This window comes from Mustela putorius, unplaced genomic scaffold (genome assembly GCF_011764305.1).
Source record: "Mustela putorius furo isolate JIRA1106 unplaced genomic scaffold, ASM1176430v1.1 tig00003845_pilon_pilon_pilon, whole genome shotgun sequence".
Taxonomy (NCBI): domain Eukaryota; kingdom Metazoa; phylum Chordata; class Mammalia; order Carnivora; family Mustelidae; genus Mustela; species Mustela putorius.
Window position 1 is genome coordinate 83,377,099 of NW_025421998.1, and position 20,348 is coordinate 83,397,446.

The window sequence follows — 20,348 nt, forward strand, 5'->3', positions numbered from 1 at the left end:
ATCACCAGCGAGGCTACTGACAGTGGGCCACTGCAAACCGATTTCTAGTCAACTGCTCATAATAACCCACTTATCTGGCTAGCAATTATCAGGGGTTTCTCTCTGCCAGGCCCCACTGCCCTCAGTGACTTTCCCAGTCTCTCCCATTCTCTGAGATTAGGTTGGAAATCATTTTTCTCCATTCTTACTTAATTCCTGCATTATGTAGAACTATGTAACTGAACTAGAGTTAGGAATGTCAATGTTCATAAATAATAAAGGATTCACATCTATTAGAAATGAGAAATAAGTTTGTTATTCAAAAAGCCAAAAAATACCTCATTTAAAGGAAACACTTAACAAAATACACATCTTAAAAATTCAGCCCTCAAGAAACCTCTTTCCTACTGTTTTCCATTTGAGAAACAAAGGACTGAATGGGTAATAATTACAGACACAATTCACATAGTAACTTGGATAATACACAAAAAGCATCGATGTTTTTCTGAGATTTCTCTTTGTGGTTCACTAATCACGCACTGAGGAGGGGTCCAAAGTTCAAATGTGCACAGTCCAAGGGGCCTCCCAACAGTGGCAGTGCCCTGGGGAGGAAGGGGGGGGTGTCCTTCCCTCAGAGAATAACATTAAGGGGTGGCGACCTGGGAGCTTGACCAAGAATCCAGCTTCTTATCCAGTCCGCTGCCACCATCAACTGTCAAACCATTTGCTCCTTTTTGCAAGAGGTGCTCCTTTAGAAGGTCCCAGTAATTTCTGCTTGTATTGTTCGACCAGCTGGTTGAAGCGGATTTCGGTCTTATTTCCCTTAGCTTTTTTCCTAAGGGCCTATAAATGAAAGGTAAGGAAAAATAAGATCATCAATTTCAAGCATTGAATATCACCTTGCCTTTATGCCAACCACGAGAGAAAATAAGAAATCCTGTCAGCCACAAGAGGTGGACATTCAGAGAGTGACCCTTAGAAAAACCCAAATGAACCATCCGTTGGCAAGAAACCAGACCGGGAACACCTAAGCGAAAGTCCCACTAAAACACCGTGCAGGAGCTACAGAGCTCTCACTCTCAACTGTTCCTGTGAGAATCTTCTCACACGAGTCAGCCCAGAGTTTGCAGCTTCTTGCTGGCCTTTTCCCTCAACGAGAATCCTGCTTATGTGATTTCAGAGATGGAGCTCTATAAGACAGTACGGTGTGGGTCAGACTTCCCAGAGGCACAGATTCCTTGAGTAAGAGAAGCTAATGCTTCTTTTACCCTTAAAACTTAGAAGGAACTAGGGAAGGGGAAAAAAAATCTTGACCTCAAATGTTCAAGAATGTAAAACCACAACTTTCTACTAAAAGGACCTAGGGCTGCTTGGAAAAATGGCTAATGCCAGAACCAGGGAAGAAATATGTAAGATGAGCTGGGACATCAGTTCTACCAGAAAGCAAGGACACCACCAAAGATAGGGTCATATCAGAAGGACTCAGGACCCAACTGAAGGGCCTTCTGCTGGCCTAAATTGGACAAAAATAATAGCTGCATTTGATTGCAACACATCAAGTATACAAAAACTCAGGAATCTATAATACTAAAAAGATCTTATTGGTCACCAAAGGAGGGTGGTAGGGCACCAACTCATTACTCTGAAAACTGATAAAGAGAAATGAAATCAAGCATTTATCCTGCCTTTCCTATACAAATGGTTATATCATGGTAACCATATAGTTGACCAGGGAAGATTATTTTTTCTAGAATTCTACCAAAACAATGCAAAAGAACTGGGAGGGGGGGAAGCCCCAAAACCAAAATGCTAGAAAATCACCATTCTGCACCCCATATTGAAATCATGGATATAGACAGTAATTGTCAGTGGGTGCTAAAACCATTAGATGAGAGGCTGATGGGAACTTCACAAATGGGAGAGAGGCAGACAATCTCTAAGCCTACACATCTACTGATGAACCTGAACATCACTAAAAATGGGGCAACCAGACACTATGTGCCTTAGGATGCTGATGCACCCGCAAGCACCCAGCACCACCCGTGAAAAACTCTTGCTGAGAAAACTGAACTTGAGGGGCGCCTGGCTGGCTCAGCTTGGAGCATGCAACTCTTGATCTCTGGGTTATAAGTTCAAGGCCCACACCGGGTGTAGAGATGATTTAAAAATAAATAAAATCTTTACAAAAAGTAAAAGAAAACTGGACTTGAATCTAATCGAGCCTGTACATCTAACTACCAGTTTATAGGCAATACCAGGTATCACAGGAACAGGTAAAATGATACCACAACGCAGCAAGCAGCTAAACTCAAAGTGTAATACATTCTTTTTTTTTAAAAGATTTTATTTATTTATTAGAGAGATAGAGAGAGAGAGCATGAGAAGGGGGAGGGTCAGAGGGAGAAGAAGACTCCCCTCGGAGCAGGGAGCCCAATGCGGGAAGTCCAGGATCGTGACCTGAGCCACCCAGGCACCCGAAAATGTAATACATTCTAAAGGGCAAATCATTCAGTTTCTTCAACAAATTATCAGTATAGGAAAAAGGGGTCTGATGAGGAAAACTGAGTTTTATAGGGAAAAAAAAAAGATTTAAGAGATATAAAACCAAATGTAATGTATGAATCTGTCTGGATCTTAATTTGTACTAACCAACTACAAAGGAATATTTTTGAGGTAACTGGGGACATTTTAATACGGGCTGCATATTAGAGGATATTAAGGGCTTCTTATTAATTTCATTAGATATGATCATGGCATAATATATACATATTTTTAAGACCAGTCAGTTGAAGATGCATTCCGAGGTTTTTTTTCTGAGCAATACACCTCATTTTCATAGAAGGCATATTTACATGTGAAGCTGAGTTCGTCTTAACATACTCTGGGCAGAGGGTCAGTATGCTTGAGGAAAAAGTAAAATAAGAGAATTGTCGAAGTAAAGAAAGTAATATGCAGGTTCTTTCTACTTTTATTTTATCTATTTATTTACTTACTTAATAACTTAGTTATTTACTTATTTCTTATCTATTTTATTTAAAATTTTTTTAAGTAAGCTCCATGCCCAGTGTGGAGCCCAATGTGGGGCTTGAACTCATAACCCTGAGATCAAGACCTGAACTGAAATCAAAGTTAGATGCTTAACCGACCAAGCCACCCAGGCGCCCCTAAGATTTTTATTTTTAAGTAATCTCTACACCTAACATGGGCCTCAAACTACAATGCCAAGATCAAGAATTGCATGCTCCACCAGCCAGGTGCCCCCATTTCTTTTTAAGTTTATTTACTTATTTTTTTAAATAATTTTTTAAAATTTTTTATTTATTTATTTGACAGACCACAAGTAGGCAGAGAGGCAGGCAGAGAGAGAGAGAGAGAGAAGGAAGCAGGCTCCCCACTGAGCAGAGAGCCCGATGCGGATCCCAGGACCCTGGGATCATGACCTGAGCTGAAGGCAGAGGCTTTAACCCACTGAGCCACCCAGGTGCCCTTATTTTTTAAAATAATTTTTACATCCAACATGGGTCTTGAACTCATGACCCCAAGATCAAGAGTCACACGCTCTTCTGACTAAGCCAGCCAGGCGCCCAGGTTCTCTCCACTTTTAGAACTGCATGCCTCAACAGCCTCTAAAAGAGGGTGTTGCAATCCAGAAGCCCTTTCTTTTTGCTTAACTAATCAAAGCACAAAAGTGGCTACCAGCCATGGCAGAGCCCTGCTGTACCAAAGCCTCGTGCCCTATAGAACTCACCTGCTTGGGAGGTAATGTCTGCTTCTCTGGCTTCTGCTGGTTCATCTGGGGCTTTGGCTTTTTGGGGAGAGACTTCACCTTGCCTTTGTCCCGCAGCCTGAAATGAGAGGTCAGGTAAGTGTCACTCTGAGCTCCCCCTCTAACTGGCTCCTCCGAGGCTGTCTCCACTGCCAGATAAAATGCTTTTTCTTGCACTGGCTCTTTCTAAGCCCAGGATAAGTCATTCTAAAAGAGGAAACTGTAACATAATATCCTAAGGCTCAACATGTGTATACTTTTTATTTTGGCTTAAAACCTCAAGGGATTCTCAAAAACCATCATTTATTTAACAAGTATTTTGTAAAGATTGACTTTTGTTGATAGCACTAATCCGTTGCCTCAAACAGGATCTGCAAGATAAGCTCAAGTAAGAGGGCCTCAGCTGACAGGATGGGAGGCAGCTCTTCACAAGAGGAGGAGAATGGCACAAAAGCCACCCCAGGAGTTCCTCCCAGGCTATTCCTATTCCGGCCTCCAACTGCTCCCAGAGCACAGCTCTGTCAGTGTGGAGATGCCTGCACATTAACCCTTTATGGGGGGCTGACAGAGTGCTAAATGTACCTTTCATCCAAACAAAAGCCACAAAGAGGAAAAGGGTAGAGCAAAGCCAAACCCTGGGAGAAGCCCACCACCCTGCTATGCCGCCACTCTGCATCTCACCTAATTTTGGGGCCTCGGTGTGAGGGGAGCACTAAGACCTTTCTTCTCTTCTTTCCATCAGGCAGCTCCACCTGTTCCACTTCAGCCTTGGTCTGGAACCCTGTCCACGAGGTCGGATGCACCCTCCCCTTCTGCTCCAGGGGGGCCTTGGTTTGTTCCTGTGTGTGGTTTTGAGCTGCTTTCTGTTGCCGCTGCTGGTCCTTTCCAAGGGCTGGTTGTTCCTGCTGGGGCCCACCAGTTGCAAGCTTGGATTTCACTTTTTGCTGCACAAAACAAGAGACTGCCATCTAGTTTCCGGATGAGGTTTATTTGCTGAAAACACTCAGCAGAAAAGGAGCTTTATGCAAGCTTAGTGAAAGGAGAATTCTTCCCCTATAGAGTACAAATTACAGGGAAGTGAATTCAAGTTCACAGGCCCTGACGTGGTAATAGCTGGTTACCAGGTTGGGGAACACAAAACCACCACTTCCCTTTCCATATACAGGAACAAGGGAAAGTGTATGCATGCCCAAGACTTGAAAGCCAGTAGGAAGAAAGCAAAAAGAAAAACCAGTAGCATGGGGCAATTACTAAACATGTGACGGGAATCCCAGAGGGAGAAGAAAGAAAGGAACAGAAGAAATATTCGAAGTAATAAGGGGTGAAAATTTGCCAGACTTGGTGGCAGATACTAAACCACAGATGCAGGAAGCTCAGGCAAACACCGAACCGGAGACGTACCACAGCCTCTCTAGCCAGGCATATCATACCAAACTGTAGGAAATCAAAGACAAAATGAAGATCTGGAAAGAAGGGGTGGGGGTGAGGTAAAGAATACCTTCCCTACAGAGGAACAAAGATAACATTACACTGAATTTCTCTTAAAAGCCATGTAAGAAAGGAGAACAGAGAAATACTTAAAAAGTTTTGGGGAAGTCACCAACCTAGAATTCTGTATCCAGTGTAATCACCTTCAAAAATGAAGGTCAAAGAAAGACTTTCTCAAACTAAATTAAAGGAGTTTGTCACCAAGGGACCTGTCTTGCAAGAAAGGCTAAGCGAATTTCTTCAGAGAAGGAAGATGACCTAGGTCAGAAACTCGAATCTGCATAAAGAAAGGAAGACTGCAGGGCACCTGGGTGGCTCATGGTGTATGCCTTCAGCTCTGGTTATGGTCCCAGAGTCCTAGGACTGAGTCCCTGAGGCCTGCTTTCTTGCTCAGCGGGGAACCTGCTTCTCCCTCTCCCTCTGCCACTCCCCCTGCTTTGCTCCCCTTGCTTTCTTTCTGTCAAATAAATAAATAATATCTTTAAAAAGAAAAAAAAAAGGAAGAATGCTAGAGAAGGAATAATTGAAATGAAGACTAGGAAAAGATGCTGTAAGAAGGAAGACATAAAGTATGTTACAGATTTAGCTGCACTATAGTGGAAGAAGAAAAAGATCCACATTAAATTAGTGTAATCATTGACACAACAAAGATCTACTATATGCCTGTAAAGTGCCAGTCTCAGTTTTTAAGGTAAGGCTACAAAGGGTGTCTGCCTTTCAGGACTCACAGCCTGGTGGCGGATTAGACACATACAAATAGGGTGAAACTAAAAACCTTAAAAAAAAACACTAAAGACCTTAAGGAAATTCATGAAAGTACAAGTTATGAGGTCTTACCTCCTTTGAGAGAGGTGGTGAAAACGCTACTTGAGGAAGCACATTTGATCTGAATACAGACACTCAGTAGAAGTATCGTTGAGTCAGGGGAAAGGGGCACTTTCACACAGAGTAGTACGTACATAAGTATAAGCACCAAATAAAGCCATCTGAATCATTTTTTAAACCTCTAGTTTCAGAAGCACTCTGAAGCAACAGCTTAAGGCAGTAAGGACAACAAAGCTGCCTGAAACAAGAACCAGATCCTATATTTTCAACTCCTGAAACTGCTCTTCTATTGGCCCAGGCCCATGGTACACACCACAAAGAGTGCAGATGTTTGGTATATAAGCGAATCCAGGTACATTATTCATGAAAGCAGTAGCAGTTACGGTATCAGGATTATTCTGGCCTTCTAAGTCCTAGGGCAAGAAGGGTAAGAGAATGAGTACTGATTGTGTGCTGACCCTGCACTGTGACCATTTAATCCTTATCAGTCATGTGAGGCAGACAGTGGTAATCTTACTTTATAAACTGAAGCTGAGAGAGGTACTAACTTACCACAGAACTTAGGGGTACAGCCTGAGTCTGAACATGAGTATTCCTGGTTCCATTCTTTGCTTTACACCACACTAGATTAAAAACAATACTAAAACTATCAGGCATCACATCTAAGAAGAAGAATCATGGCATAGACAGCTGAAATCTACAGCAATGTAAACTTTCATGTGGGCCATTACCTTTGACAGGTATGTCACAAAACACTGTACTGGTATTGTTCACTGCTAATAACCTTAGCCTGACTCTCCTCTCTCCTTCCTTTCCCCTCAACAGAGCTATCACAAGGAAGGCCAGCAGAGAAGATGGCCTGGAGAGTTCTGGGGAACTAAGAGTAGAGGGTAACCTAATGGGGTAAAGACCTACTTCAAGGATGCAGAACCACAAATTGAACAAAATAGGAGTTTAAATGTAGTCTGAACAAAAATTGTTTTAAGTGAACTACACTTAAAAGTAATAAATTTTATGTTATGTGTATTTGACCACAATTTTAAGAAAACAGGCAAAAACAGAAAAACATTTCAGTTCTGTACCAGGCTGCGCTGAATCCTCAGTTCCTTTATTTTAAGTTTCCTTCGATCCTCCAAAGAGAACTCCACTATTGGTCTCTAGGTCAGAAAGAGAATATCATTCATTATATGTCTTAGTTTGAGTGCAAGAAGCTGAGCTGTCCCCCACCACTGCCCGCTCACCTGCTCACTTACTCTACTTAAAAGTAAGGGGCCGTTCTGCACACAGTCTATCCAATTTAGATTCCAATTCATTCTAATCTTATCCGCTGAATCACTGCTTATTCCCTCCACCAACTGGCTACTCTTTGTCACCACACACAAGTCAGAGGACATGGGACATAAAGGAGAGAAATAGTTTTGTGCAAACGGCCCTCAGAGGAACAGGTGTGCCCAGAGGCCGAGGCTCACCTTCAGAGGCCCAAAGATCTCTGGGTTGTTGTTGATGTGGCGTAGGGCTGTCAGGGCATGCTCGTGCTCCTGGAACTCTGCAAAGGCGTAGCCCAGGGACTGACCCTTCACCTTCCCAAGTGCTCCTTTGAGGTCTCGCATCACCCTACACTAAGAGTAGAACAAGAGAAAGAAGCCGTGGTTACAGGATGAGAGCACGAACAGACTCACTGAGAAATCAGGTGACTGGAAAAGAACCCTCATCCGATCAGCCACAGCAGTCACACTGAAGTCACGCTTACCAAGGTCTTATTAGAACACCCCTACTGAAAGCACAAAACCAATTAAACAGATATTTTCTGGCTTTCTAAGAGTTTATAGAGATCAACAAAAACCTATAAATAAGCATGTAAATAAAGTACGCCCCCCCCCTCATTTTAACAGTCAACTGTGGACAATACAAGCAAGTTGAGAGGTATATGGTACTTTAAACGGTGTAGGTTATCACAGATTCTGAAGTGCTGTCCATAGACCTCATCCCTGAAGAAGCCACTCAGGAAGGAAATCACTAAAGAAGGAAAACAAGGGCGTCTGGGTGGCTTAGTTGGTTGGGCAACTGCCTTCAGCTCAGATTATGATCCCGGAGTCCTGGGGTCAAGTTCCGCATCAGGCTCCCAGCTCCATGGAGAGTCTGTTTCTCCCTCTGACTTTCTCCCCTCTCATGCTCTCTCTCACTCTCTCTCTCTCAAATAAATAAAGAAAGTCTTAAAAAAAAAAAAAAAAAGGAAAAGGAAAAGAAGGCTTGATGGCTTTAGTCAAGAAAGACATTTAGGGGCACATGGGTGGCTCAGTTATTTGTATCCGACTCTTGATTTCAGCTCAGGTCATCATCTCAGAGTTATGAGATTGAGCCCCACATCAAGCTCCCTGCTCAGCAGGAAGTCTGCTTCTTTCCCTCTGCCCCTTCTCTCTCTCTTTCTCAAATAAATAAATAAATCTTTAAGAAAAACATTCAGGCATGGGGAAGGGCCTGCCTAACATATAGCCTCTGGATTACAGGAAGAAGCTTCCGCTGGCTTTGCTCAGAGCTCAGATCTTCTCTGGCATGATTTTTTCTTAAATCCTTAAGCTGAATGTAATAGGTGTCCAGGGGCATCAAGAATACCAAACTGTAGTAGCATATATTGGAAAAACTGATTGTTTACAGGCCATTACTCCTGAAAGCCATAGTTCTGATGTAATAGAGACATCTAGATACATGGATGCTGCTAGTAACTACTTCTACATACTTCTAGTACCTATGCTGTCCCTACAACTGTGACATGTACTATGGGGAAGTTACAAAAAGCTGAACATGAGGTTCCTGTTCTCAAGAAGTTTACCATCTTGCTGAGATTCTATATCTACACATATTAAAGAATTAAAGAGAAAATTCAAGGGGTGCTGGGGTGGTGTAGTTGGTTAAGCATCCAACTCTTGGTTTTGGCTCAAGTCATGATCTCAGGATAGTGAGAGTGAGCTCTGCATGGGGCTCCATGCTCAGTGTAGAGTCTGCTTCAGATTCTCATTCTCCCATTCCTTCTGCCCCTCCTGCTCACACTCTTCCTCCCAAATAAATAAATAAGTCTTTAAAAAAAAAAAAAAAAAAAGAGGGCACCTGGGTGGCTCAGTTGGTTGAGTGACTGCCTTTGGCTCAAGTCATGATCCCAGAGTCCCAGGATTGAATCCCGCACGAGGCTCCCTGCTCAGTGGGAAGTCTGCTTCTCCCTCTGACCCTCTCCCCTCTCATGCTCACTCTCACTCTCCTTCTTGCTCAAATAAATAAATAAATAGAAGGAAGGAAGGGAGGAAGGGATAGAAAGAAGGAAGGAAGGGAGGAAGGGAGGAAGGAAGGAAGAAAGTAAGTCCCCTTAAAATGACAATAGTGGGAGTTTTTTAAAAAGTAAGTAAAGAGAAAATTCAATACAACACAAATATAGTAAAACACATAAATTCCCCTAACTGGGAGCATCTGGGTGGCTCAGTGGGTTAATCATCTGCCTTTGGCTTAGGTCATGATGCCAGGGTCCTGGGACTGAGCCCCGAATCGGGCTCCCTACGTAGCAGGGAGACTGCTACTCCCTCTGCTGCTCCCCACTTGTGCTCTCTTGCTTGTTCTTGCTCGCAAACAAATAAATAAAATCTTAAAAAAACAAAATTTCCCTTTCTGATGACAGGTTTTCAATGTGTATCGGCACTTACTAAGTATTGTGGATGCTGATATGAGAAATTACACAACTGACCTCTACGCCAGTAACACTTTGAACAGTTTTACTAAGAGTGGTGTCCGATATGTGCTGATATGTTCACATTCTCTCATGTATTTCCCCAAATACCAATGCCATACATTTTGAAGAGGTTTTCCAGGATTAGGAAAACAGTTTCTAGTCACAAATCAGAGCAAAGTAGATTTATAATACTGCCTGTGTTACTTACTCAGTAAATACAGATTGAGAGATTACTATGTTCCAGGTACTCTGCCAAGAACTGGGAGCAATGTCCTACCTGCTCTCAAAGAGCTCAGTGTGGTCGGAAGAAATGACCAGCAGACAATGACAGGACGGTGTAACAGTAAGTGCCATGACAAAGGCTTGCGGTGGGGGGGGCAGGGAAGTCTTTGTACTCAGAGACTTGGTATGAATCCAGTGTTTGTCTAATACGACTGTCCAAGACCCCCATGGCTCTCTGTGCTTGCCACACAGCACTTTCATACAGTAAGAGCCTAAATGGCACTAAAATGTCCTTCTAAAGAGCAAACTACACAGAGTATTTTCTCTGTGAGAAAAGTAACATTACAGCACCTGCTATGATGCTGAGCACACAGCAAGCATTCAAATTAATTCACGAGGGCAGACACTTCCTCACATTCTGCTGCAATTTGGACAATGCATGTGAAAGGCAGTTCTAAGAAGAGAAAACAAACACATGAAAACTGCCAAACCCAGCTTCATCTGTCGACAATGCACGCAAAAGAAACTGTCAGTCTGCTAGCAGCACAGTCTGAACTGCTCAGTCTGACCCACGATGAGAATCAAACTTCGGAGTGGGCAGGGCCCATCTCACCTCCTTGAGGCGCACCCCCTTCTCCCCTCGAGTGGCACTCAGCAGCAGCTTTCTGAGCTCTTTGTCATCCACACTCTTTGGGAGGTTGTGCAGGCACAGCCTGGTCAGGGAGACAAAGATATTCTGGTCCTTGAGTTTCTGATGCTTCAGCAGCTCAAACTGAAAGAACACCAAATTGTTAACAATACAATCCACCCTTTAAAAATGCAGGTTCATAATTCTCCAAAAGGAAAGAACTGTGATCACCACTCCCCCATCCAACAACAACACGTATAGATAAAAGAAAGGAAATCACCCACCTACAGTCTTATGATGACTAGATTAGGAAAGGTACAGAGAGGCAAGATGGGGGTTAAGTAGTAAAATCATGGGCTCTAGAAAACAGACTAAATTGGAAATTCATCTCTAACTGGAGAAGTTACATGAAATTTTTTAAGCCTCAGTTTTTCCCCTCTACAAAGTAGAACCATAGGTCAAAATACCCATCTCTCAGCACTGATGTGCGGCTGAAATGAGGGAATATACAAAAAAATCCCAAACTCGAAACGCAGCCCAAAACAAGTAATAAGTAATACTGTGATTACCATCTATGCCCAGTCCTTATCTGCCCACCAACTCAAGCTAATTATCTAGTCCTTCCAAAACGAGAAGGAATTTATTTAAATACTTGATAGAATGCTATCTCAACTCTGCCACCTTGAGGCAGAAGAATGTCCATGACCACAGAAATGAATTTTGCTTCTAGAGTATTGGACTCAACTATGCTGCACAAAACACCAGTTCCAGGGCAACATTTGCTAAAGTAAGAGGAGAACATTCTTCTCCTGGTATGTTTTTTAAAAATCAGATTAGTAGAAAAAGAGTTTTAAATTAAACTTTTTCTTTTACCAAGTCTTATTTCTGCTGTTCTTAATTGGTAAAGGTGCTAACAAATTACAAAATAAAAATACTCTGAAAATGAGTATTAAAGGGTTATTTGAAGAGGCTCTCATGCCTGAGTTCAACAGTATGATTCTTCTCCCAGGAAAAACTGTGCCTGCTGTGAATTATAATGCTTATAATTTACTGAGCTTTTTGCTAGAAAAATTTGTTCTAAGGGAAAATTAAATGTTTCACTATCATACCATGATCAGAAAAAGGCATACAATGCTCTCTTAATACCATGATTTCCAGATGCTCACTAACAAAAAAAGTTGTGAACACGAGACTAGAAACTGTACAAAGGAAAAACACACTGACTCTTGGTGTCTACATTCTCTTCTCTGTTCTTCATCTTCTGTACCTTCAAGTTTCAAAGCTCATTCTCTTTAATGATCATGCCTCTTTATCATTCTAGGATGGCTTAGCTATTTTGAAAGTACACTACTTGGGTAAAAGTTAAAAATTACTGGAAATGAAAAACTAAGCAGCAAAGAAACTCAGTATCAGTTATCAGGGGGAACTCCCATGATATGGAGTCTTCCTAAGAGGATTTTATAATCTGGACATAACCCCCTACCAAAAAAGGACATCTTAACTCTTCCTTCTAAGACCCACATCTATCTCCTTACCTACTAACTCCAGCCCATTCTGATCTGCCTTTACACTGACATCTAATTATATATAGCCTTAGCCTCTAAGTGTCTATTCTATTTTGTAGAAGCATACTATTTGGCAAACATTTACTGCTGAGCATTGGGAAATTAAAGAATAAGATCCAGTCCTTTTAATGGCATACAACGCTCACATTATATGATATACAATGTTGGGTTATTTGCGGTTTCACCTGTATGCTTCCCTCTAACAAGACCGCAAGCAAGCAGGGTCTGTGACTGATGCTTGGCTCTCTGACAGGCACCTCCAGCATTCAATAATCATTATATATTGATTTATAGTAAGTCATGCAGAACCTGAAGGCTGGTGCCTAATCTACCCACCCGTTCTCTTTTGGCCATATCAGCAGCGCTCACACCCTCGGCAGCCTTAGTCCCAGCACGAATCACTGCAAAAAGAGGGAAAAAGGCCAAGACATCAGCAAGGGAATTTTCACTGAGCAACAAGAGGAATGTGATTTGAATGATGCAAGCTCTTTGTACAGGGCCCAGAGGACTATGCTGGCCAGGACATAGTGGCATTTGGGTAGGTCCAGAAATAGGCTACAGGGCTAAGTTCTCAGCTCTGTGCTGCTCTCAAGGACTAAAACTGAACATTTTGTGAATTTGTTCTTCTTCTCCTTCCCTCCTCTCACAAATCTCCATGTGTATGTCCAACATCAGATGGAAAGGCCTAGAGGAAGTTCTGAAAACAAGTACATTTTAGGTATTTGGGATACAAAATGCTCCACCTATAACCTGCCCTTAGAATTTTACTGTTCTTCATGTACTTGGGGTCAGTTCTAAGCAGTGAGTTAAGCCAACCTGAAAACAGCCACCTGGCCATACAGAGGCCTAGAACCAACGGCTAAAAAACCTTGCATCACTAGTCTGGGCTGTGCAGCTGTGCAGCAGGTAGACTGACAAATACCATATGACCTAGAGAAAGGGAATCTTCTGCGTTTTTTTTTAATTGAAGCTAATTTCTGATTATCTTTCTGACATTAAAGGAAAGGTACTGGGTGCACATTTTAAATCTATGAATAATTCAAAAGAGTAATTTTAGTCATAATTTTCAACTCCTTCAGAAAAACTATCAGGAATCTTGACAAGAAGTGAAGGTAATTTGAGCTTTTCCTCCCTCTTTGCCCTGCTAATCCTCTAATCTAAAGGTCTCAAGGCAAGCAGGCAGGAAGGAGAATAGGACTGGCTAAACCACAAACTGAGTGAAGGCTTCCTAACAGAAAGCCCCATCTGCTCGAGTGGAATAATAATGTAACACTATTGACGAGGACATGTGGGTTTTGAATCCGAAACGTGCCCCCAGACATACTATTATTGCTGGTCACAGTCATAGCACGGCACCCGCCACTCAGAAGCTTGGTTCACATCTCCCTTCCACTACTCACAGCCTTCTCGGGCCAGGTAGAGGTTCCGGGTTCCAGTTGGCTTCTTCACCTTCTTTGTCTGGAGCTTTGCAGCCTCATCACGGGTCACTGCCAAGTCGACCCTGAGCTGCCGGCCATCCAGTTTAAGCCCACCACCCTGTAACAGATTGCAACCTTCTCTCTTAAAATTCATAATGAGTAGAGACTAAGCACTTGACAAGGAATGCCAAGGAAAGGGAAAACAGCAAATCCCAATTATGCTACGGAGCCCAACCCATAGGATGTTTTAGCCCCGACAGCTGCAAATGGACCACTAAGCCTAATACCTAGTAGAGCTGTGCAAAAGGCCACGTGTATACTGAGGGCAGTTAGTAGTAATTTATTTTATGGGAGTTGAATAGGCCCAAAGTAAGCCCAAATTGAGGAAAACCATATATAGCCAATTTTTTTAAAATTCTAAGGAAAGCTAATGACATGGTAGTATTAATTCTACTTAAAAGAATGTAAGAGATAATGGCAATACAGGATAACTTATCTCAAAACAATATATACTAGGTTTTAGAATACACAGAAAAATCCATCACCCATACATTTTCTCTCATTTACTCCACTTTATAGATGACCTTAATCCCTTCCTGTCCCAACCTTTCATGTTATCAGCCTATGATGGAGGCTGGCATACAGACAGTGCTTAATAAACATTAGACACATTATTATACCTGCTTCCTCATTTATAAAATGGGTATAATAACTGATCTTTTTTTTAAGTATACTCCATGCCCAGCATAGGGCCCAACATGGGGTTTGAACTCACAACCCTGGAGATGGAGACCTAAGCTGAAGTTAAGAGTCAGACCCTTAACCGATTAAGCCACCCAGGCACTCCAGTAGGTATAATAATTGTAATTATCTTACATACTCCTAAAGAACTGATGTAAGGATTAAATAAGGTAGTACATGTAAAGCTGAGTGCCTAACACATACCAAGTGCTCAGTAAGTGGTCAGCTTTATTACTATGGCATTATTGACAGTACTAATAAAGCTGGGTATAAACAGCAGATGCTGGGAGCCACTATGCCCTAAGTTATGGGGTCAAATGTCCTCTTTACCTCAGTCTCTGGAGAAGCAGCTTCAAGGCATTTCTGAGCTGCTTCTTGAGTCATGAACTGGGCAAACGCACAACCTGCATGGAGAAACAAATTAAGTGAGATGCCAAACTACCAAGGCCCGCCAGGATGCCGAAAATGATGCTACAAACGGTGGCAGCCTGACACAGGGTGGAAGGGGGCGCAGCCAGGTGCTAGGAGACAGGCACTGTGCCATGCACTGAAGGTTCAAAGATAGCTAAAACACATGCTTACAATGAAATTTTATTATTACTTCATCTTTTCTAATGCTTCTTAGAACTTTAGTCTCACCATTGCTCTCCTTAGTAAGAAAAAGCCACAGGATATGGTAGAGAAATTCCACTTAAATCAGCATTATTTACTGGCTTGCTTTTTAGAGGACAAAAAAATGAGGCAGGAACCACTTAACCTGAAATTAATTACAGAATCTCACTGTCATCAAAGCCACCTGGGAGACATCAGATATAGGTAGACTGGCCTCTATCACATGAATACAGCAGTGAACCAGAAAGCCATAAGCTCAATTCTTGACTCATACCCTCAAATTTGCACAGGCTAACCTATCACTGGTTAAATGCAAAGTCAATCAACCCACCCTCATTTCTAATATTGATAAAAAGCAGTTTTTGTCAGCAAAGGAAAAAAGTTACCTTACAGTAGGCTCCAAAAAAGAAATACAAGTTTCATAATATTTTACAAGTATTCCTTTATACAAATTTAAATATTCCCTCATATATGAAAAAAAACCATATTTCCTAGAGTTACTGGGGCATTGATTAATTTTTTTGCCCTCCACAAGAATGAATGGCAGCAGACTGAGATAACACACATGGCAGGCCAACCCAAGAATCACCATCTAGGTGAGGTGTTTCCTGACTCCTCCAGGCAGGGCCAAGTGCCCCATCCACGGGGCCTCCAATCACATCTCTCTTTTACAGTGCTGGTCACATGCCATCTTCTCAAACAGAAGAAATGCCTCAGGAGTAAGGGCTATGTTTCTAGGCTGTTAGCATCTACCATAGTGTCTGGCATTAAGAGATACTCAATAGGAAGAAACAAACAATACAGAAAGAAAGGAAGGAAGATGGGAGAAAAATGTTCTAACTGAAAGATCAGCTTATTCATCCAGTATGAAGAAAATGGGTACTTCTCTCTGAGTGGTAAGAATTTTAACACTGGAAATCCCTAGGTCAGTACTGGGTTTAGTCTTAACACTTCCCTAAAAGTCTACAAATAATTTTTTGCTCTCCTTTACAGCAAAATGGCATGTTGACATTGGATATTGGTAGGAGGTGGCCAAGGCTTTGTGAGTAGGCAAAAAAATTTAATAAGAGCTAGAAAAAGACAATGTATTTGGGAAACGTGGGTGGCTCAGTTGGTTAAGCATCTGCCTCAGCTCCGTCATGATCCCAGGATCCTGGGATCAAGTCCCTTATCAGGCTCCTTGCTCAGTAGAGAGCCTGCTTCTCCCTGTCTGCTGTTCCCTGCTTGTGCTTGCTCTCTCTTTTCCTCTCTAACAAATAAATAAATAAATAAATAAAATCTTCAAAAAAGAAAAAAAAACACACAATGTATTAAAAAAAAAAAAAATGCAGGATGCCTGGGTGGCTCTGTCCATTAAGCACCTGCCTTCAGCTCAAGTCATGATTCCAGAGTCATGCAATCAAGTCCCAGATCACGCTCCTTGCTCAGCAGGGAAGTACTTCTTCCTCTGCGTGCTGCTCCCCCTGCTTGTGCTCACTCTCTCTCTCACAAATAAATAAAATCTTAAAAACTAATAACAATGAAAACTATACTTATTAAGATCATTAACTCTCAGCTAACATTAATAGATCAAAAGAGACTGAGCAAGTCAGCTACTGACTACACTTTGAAAATACCAACCCAACACACTACCGCACTCAAAAAGAAACAAAAGATATCAAAATAATGCAATATCCTACAGTACTAGGAACATTCTATGCAATTCTAGTTTCCAATTCCAAAAACATACTGGAAATGGAGAAGGTCCAAGAGGTATAGCTGACTATTAGAGCTAAAGACACATTAAGTGATTACTCTAGTTGAACCTACTCATTTTACAGATAAGAACCTGAAGCCTGCAGTGGTTAAACACTCTGCCAAAATCACCCAGCTGGTCTATGGCTCAGCTACAATTAGATCCCTAATCTCCAGGAAGCAGTTCATCTTTCTTTCCATCATCCTGCCCTACTTATATCTTTTTGGCTAAGGGAAAACCAAAAATGATCAGGTCTCATCAATTTGGAAAGTAAGGTTTAGAACAGAGGTTCTTACCCCTTGAATAGATTCCAGAAAGCCCACAAACCCTCAGGAGTGGCATTTTTCTGGAGAGAGAGAGGGTTCATAGCTTTTGCTAGATTTCAAAGGAAGCAAGAACCAGAATGAATTAAGAATTCACTGCTTTAGGAGAATGACTGCAGTTGATGAAATCAAAGATTATGAATAGACTGAAAAGATGCTGCTCCCCTAACAACAGTACTCTAGAATGAACTGGGGCCGATCCTTGAAAGTTCAAAAGAAATAGCTTTAGGGAGAAAAATCTAAGGCAGCAGTCCTGCTATATACAGCTTTCCTTCTGACTGTTGCCATTGCAACAAAATTTCTGTTAGCTTCCATCTCTAACAAAAGCAACTGAAAAAAATCCCAGTAATTTCAAGCAATGTGGAATGATTAATACCCATGAGATGCTATCACATTTGAAATTCAAAGGAGAACAACAAATGGAATTCATTACCCAAAAGTAAATAAGCAAGGGCTTAAAAAGCTTAGACAAAATTGTGGCTGGCAGCACCATTAAAGATGCTGAGTTTGATATCTTAGAAGACAACCTCAGAATGTCCTTGGTGCTTCTACGGGCCACAGAAACCTGGGCTGGATGGACTGTAGGCCCCTCACAATGGCACACATTATGCCCTCAAGTAACCTAGTCAGTGTCCACGGCAGCAGTCTCTACCTTTTTAGGGCCTGACAAGCTGACAACAAGTACCTTTAGAATGCTCTGTGTCTGGATGCAAGACAATACGGACATATTTAAGATCTCCAAACTGCTGGAGGAGCTCCCCGAGTTCTTCTTCCTCTGAGTCAAAAGACAGGTTTCTATGGAAGATAGTCAAGTCACAACAAAGGTCAATTACTAAAGTGAGATCCTGTGTTCTAGTACAAGGTGAGTAAGACACCAAGTTGAGTGGTACTCTTGCTTATGACCACCCTGTGGTTCAAAAATAGCAACAATACATAGGGGAGGCCCCCAGTGGCCCAGCCTCTAATATGTGACTCTGCACCTTGGCCATAATTGATTGGCCTTTCTATGTCAATCAGATTCTCTCCCTCAGGATTTAAAACTTGAACAGACTTACACAAAGGCCAGAAGCTGTTGATGCAGATTTATTTCAAAATAGCAGTAGCCCACCCAAAGAAAACTTCTGGGAAGCGGAAATCTGAAAATGTCCTTTATCTTGATCTGGGTGGTGGTTACATGGATATATATGCATGAAAAATTTCACTGTACAAATATACACAGCTGTACATTTAGATTAAGGCAATTTACAGAATACAGATTATGCCTTGAGAAGGGAAAAAAAAAAAGGCAGTGAATGTTCCCAGAGAAAAGACCCACAGCCTCCTACAGCTGGGGCATGAAACATCTCAGATTTTCATCTCCTCCTTCAGGTATGTTCTTCGACAGTTTTGATCCCATGAATCACCAAATGTTCATCCAACAAACCCACTTTTCCATTTACGTGGCCAAAATTAGTTTCTCTTATTACAACCAAAAGATTTACAGCAGGCCAATGAGAAAAGTCAAGTGTGTGCATGTGTCTGTCTGTCTCTCTTGATTACCCATTTTCCTCTCTGCATTGCTGTAAAATCCAGGTTTCAGTTAAAACTTTACAAAGGTCAGAAAATCCTTCAAAATAATGACTCAAAAGCAAACACAATAAAGTTTACTAGGTAAGTGCAAAATAAGAAAAGCACTTATTTCTCTTGATGGGATTAAAAAATGTGGGAAGATTTTCTAGCAAATTTCAATACATTGTAAAGATCTTTCATTTCCCCAGCTATGCACATCCTTCCAGGGTAAAAACAAAGAAACAAAAAACGGTCCCCAATAAATATTTATAATTTTTCTTCTCTATAGTCAGTTAACAACCCCATAAACAATTCCATCTTATGAAGTAACCGAGACAAAACAGATGTTCTGGAATAAGACATACCCTAGCCATGTCACTTCTCCTAATTTGTTTCATTGTGTATAGTTTTCTCTCCCCCATCCTTTACTTTCCTAAGTTTCTTTAAAAGATGTAGAAATAGTAAGGCATGGTACCCTTGGTATTAAGGTCACAGGCTCCTAAGTAAGACACTTCCTCCTTCCCATTAGACAGCATCCTCTACAAATACAAAACTATTGATAGGGCTATTCCTAACAACACAGTAAGAACAACTATGAAAAGACAAGCTGTGAAGGAAGAGAATGGGCTAAAGCGCAGCTTGGGGAGGCTAAACTCGTCTTTGATATGGACATGTTTTGGGGCGTTCTCTGAGTAATCAGTAAGGTTAATATTTTGTGTCTTTTGGGGTACCTGGGTGGCTCAGTGGGTTAAAGCCTCTGCCTTTGGCTCGGGTCATGGTCCCGTGGTCCTGGGATCGAGCCCAGAGTCGGGCTCTCTGCTCAGCGGGGAGCCTGCTTCCTCCTCTCTCTCTGCCTGCCTCTCTGCCTACTTGCGATCTCTGTCAAATAAATAAATAAAATCTTTTTTTAAAAAAATAAATAAATAAAAATTAAAAAATAAAATAAGACCCAAATAACCCTAGCACACTGGCACTTAAGAAAGGACAAGAAGGCACGCCTGGGGTAACCTTAAGATATCCTGACTCTGTGAAATGACCGATGTGCCACAGTCAGTAGCACTAAAAGGGCAACGGCAACATGAAATAAAACCCATCTCCACCTGACTGCCTCCTTGAGTTTTCCTGGAAACAAATGGATGTCTTATTTTATTCTGAACAATACTTTAAAAGGTAAGTTAGGCAGAGAGAAAAATTATCTGGGACAAGTGGCAGTGGCATCACCCCTTTCCAGTACTTCCCCTAAAACAAAAGCCAGAAGCAAGACATTTCTAATAGTTGAAGAACTGATTTATTCCAAATGATGCTACCTCAATTACAAAAAAGGAAATGTAAATGCGGACAAAATCTGGAGACCCCAGCTCTTTATCTTGTGTGTGCAGTTCTGATTCTCCTCTATTCTCACCGTTTGCTATGTTCCTATGGCCAGATGTATCAATGGTTTTAAAGGCATCTAATTTTCTGGTCTACCTAACAGAACTAGTACCGGGGTGGGGAAAGGTGGGGTGCCTGGCTGGCTCAGTCACTGGAGCATGAGACTCTTGATCTCCGGGCTATAAGTACAAGCCCTACTCTGGGTGTAGAGCTTACTTAAAAACAAAATCTTTAAAAAAATAGAGAGAGAGAGACAGAAGAAAAGAAAAAAAGGAGAAAAAAACCTGTGACGGCAACACTAACAGCAGTTCCCAAGGTACAAAGACATACCTGATAAAAACAGTTTTCCCTTCATTCACGTCAGAGGGTAATTTCCTCTTCTTTTTCTTTGAGACTTGCACATCTAAAGTAC

General features: G+C 41.7%; 1 protein-coding gene across 1 annotated transcript in view; it reads right to left on the reverse strand.

Annotated features, from left to right (window-relative positions):
* Window positions 1-270: 270 nt before the first annotated feature.
* Window positions 271-20,348, reverse strand: part of RBM28 (RNA binding motif protein 28) — a 30,400-nt gene continuing 10,322 nt past the window's right edge. Inside the window, exons 9-19 of the mRNA XM_004741827.3 lie at window positions 20,267-20,339; window positions 17,703-17,812; window positions 14,678-14,751; window positions 13,589-13,724; window positions 12,525-12,589; window positions 10,609-10,767; window positions 7,528-7,677; window positions 7,141-7,215; window positions 4,427-4,689; window positions 3,728-3,824; window positions 271-822 (exon numbers count right to left, since the gene is read on the reverse strand). Of these exons, the coding sequence (XP_004741884.1) occupies window positions 688-822; window positions 3,728-3,824; window positions 4,427-4,689; window positions 7,141-7,215; window positions 7,528-7,677; window positions 10,609-10,767; window positions 12,525-12,589; window positions 13,589-13,724; window positions 14,678-14,751; window positions 17,703-17,812; window positions 20,267-20,339 (1,337 nt within the window). The 3' untranslated portion in view covers window positions 271-687. The remainder of the gene's footprint in view (window positions 823-3,727; window positions 3,825-4,426; window positions 4,690-7,140; window positions 7,216-7,527; window positions 7,678-10,608; window positions 10,768-12,524; window positions 12,590-13,588; window positions 13,725-14,677; window positions 14,752-17,702; window positions 17,813-20,266; window positions 20,340-20,348) is intronic.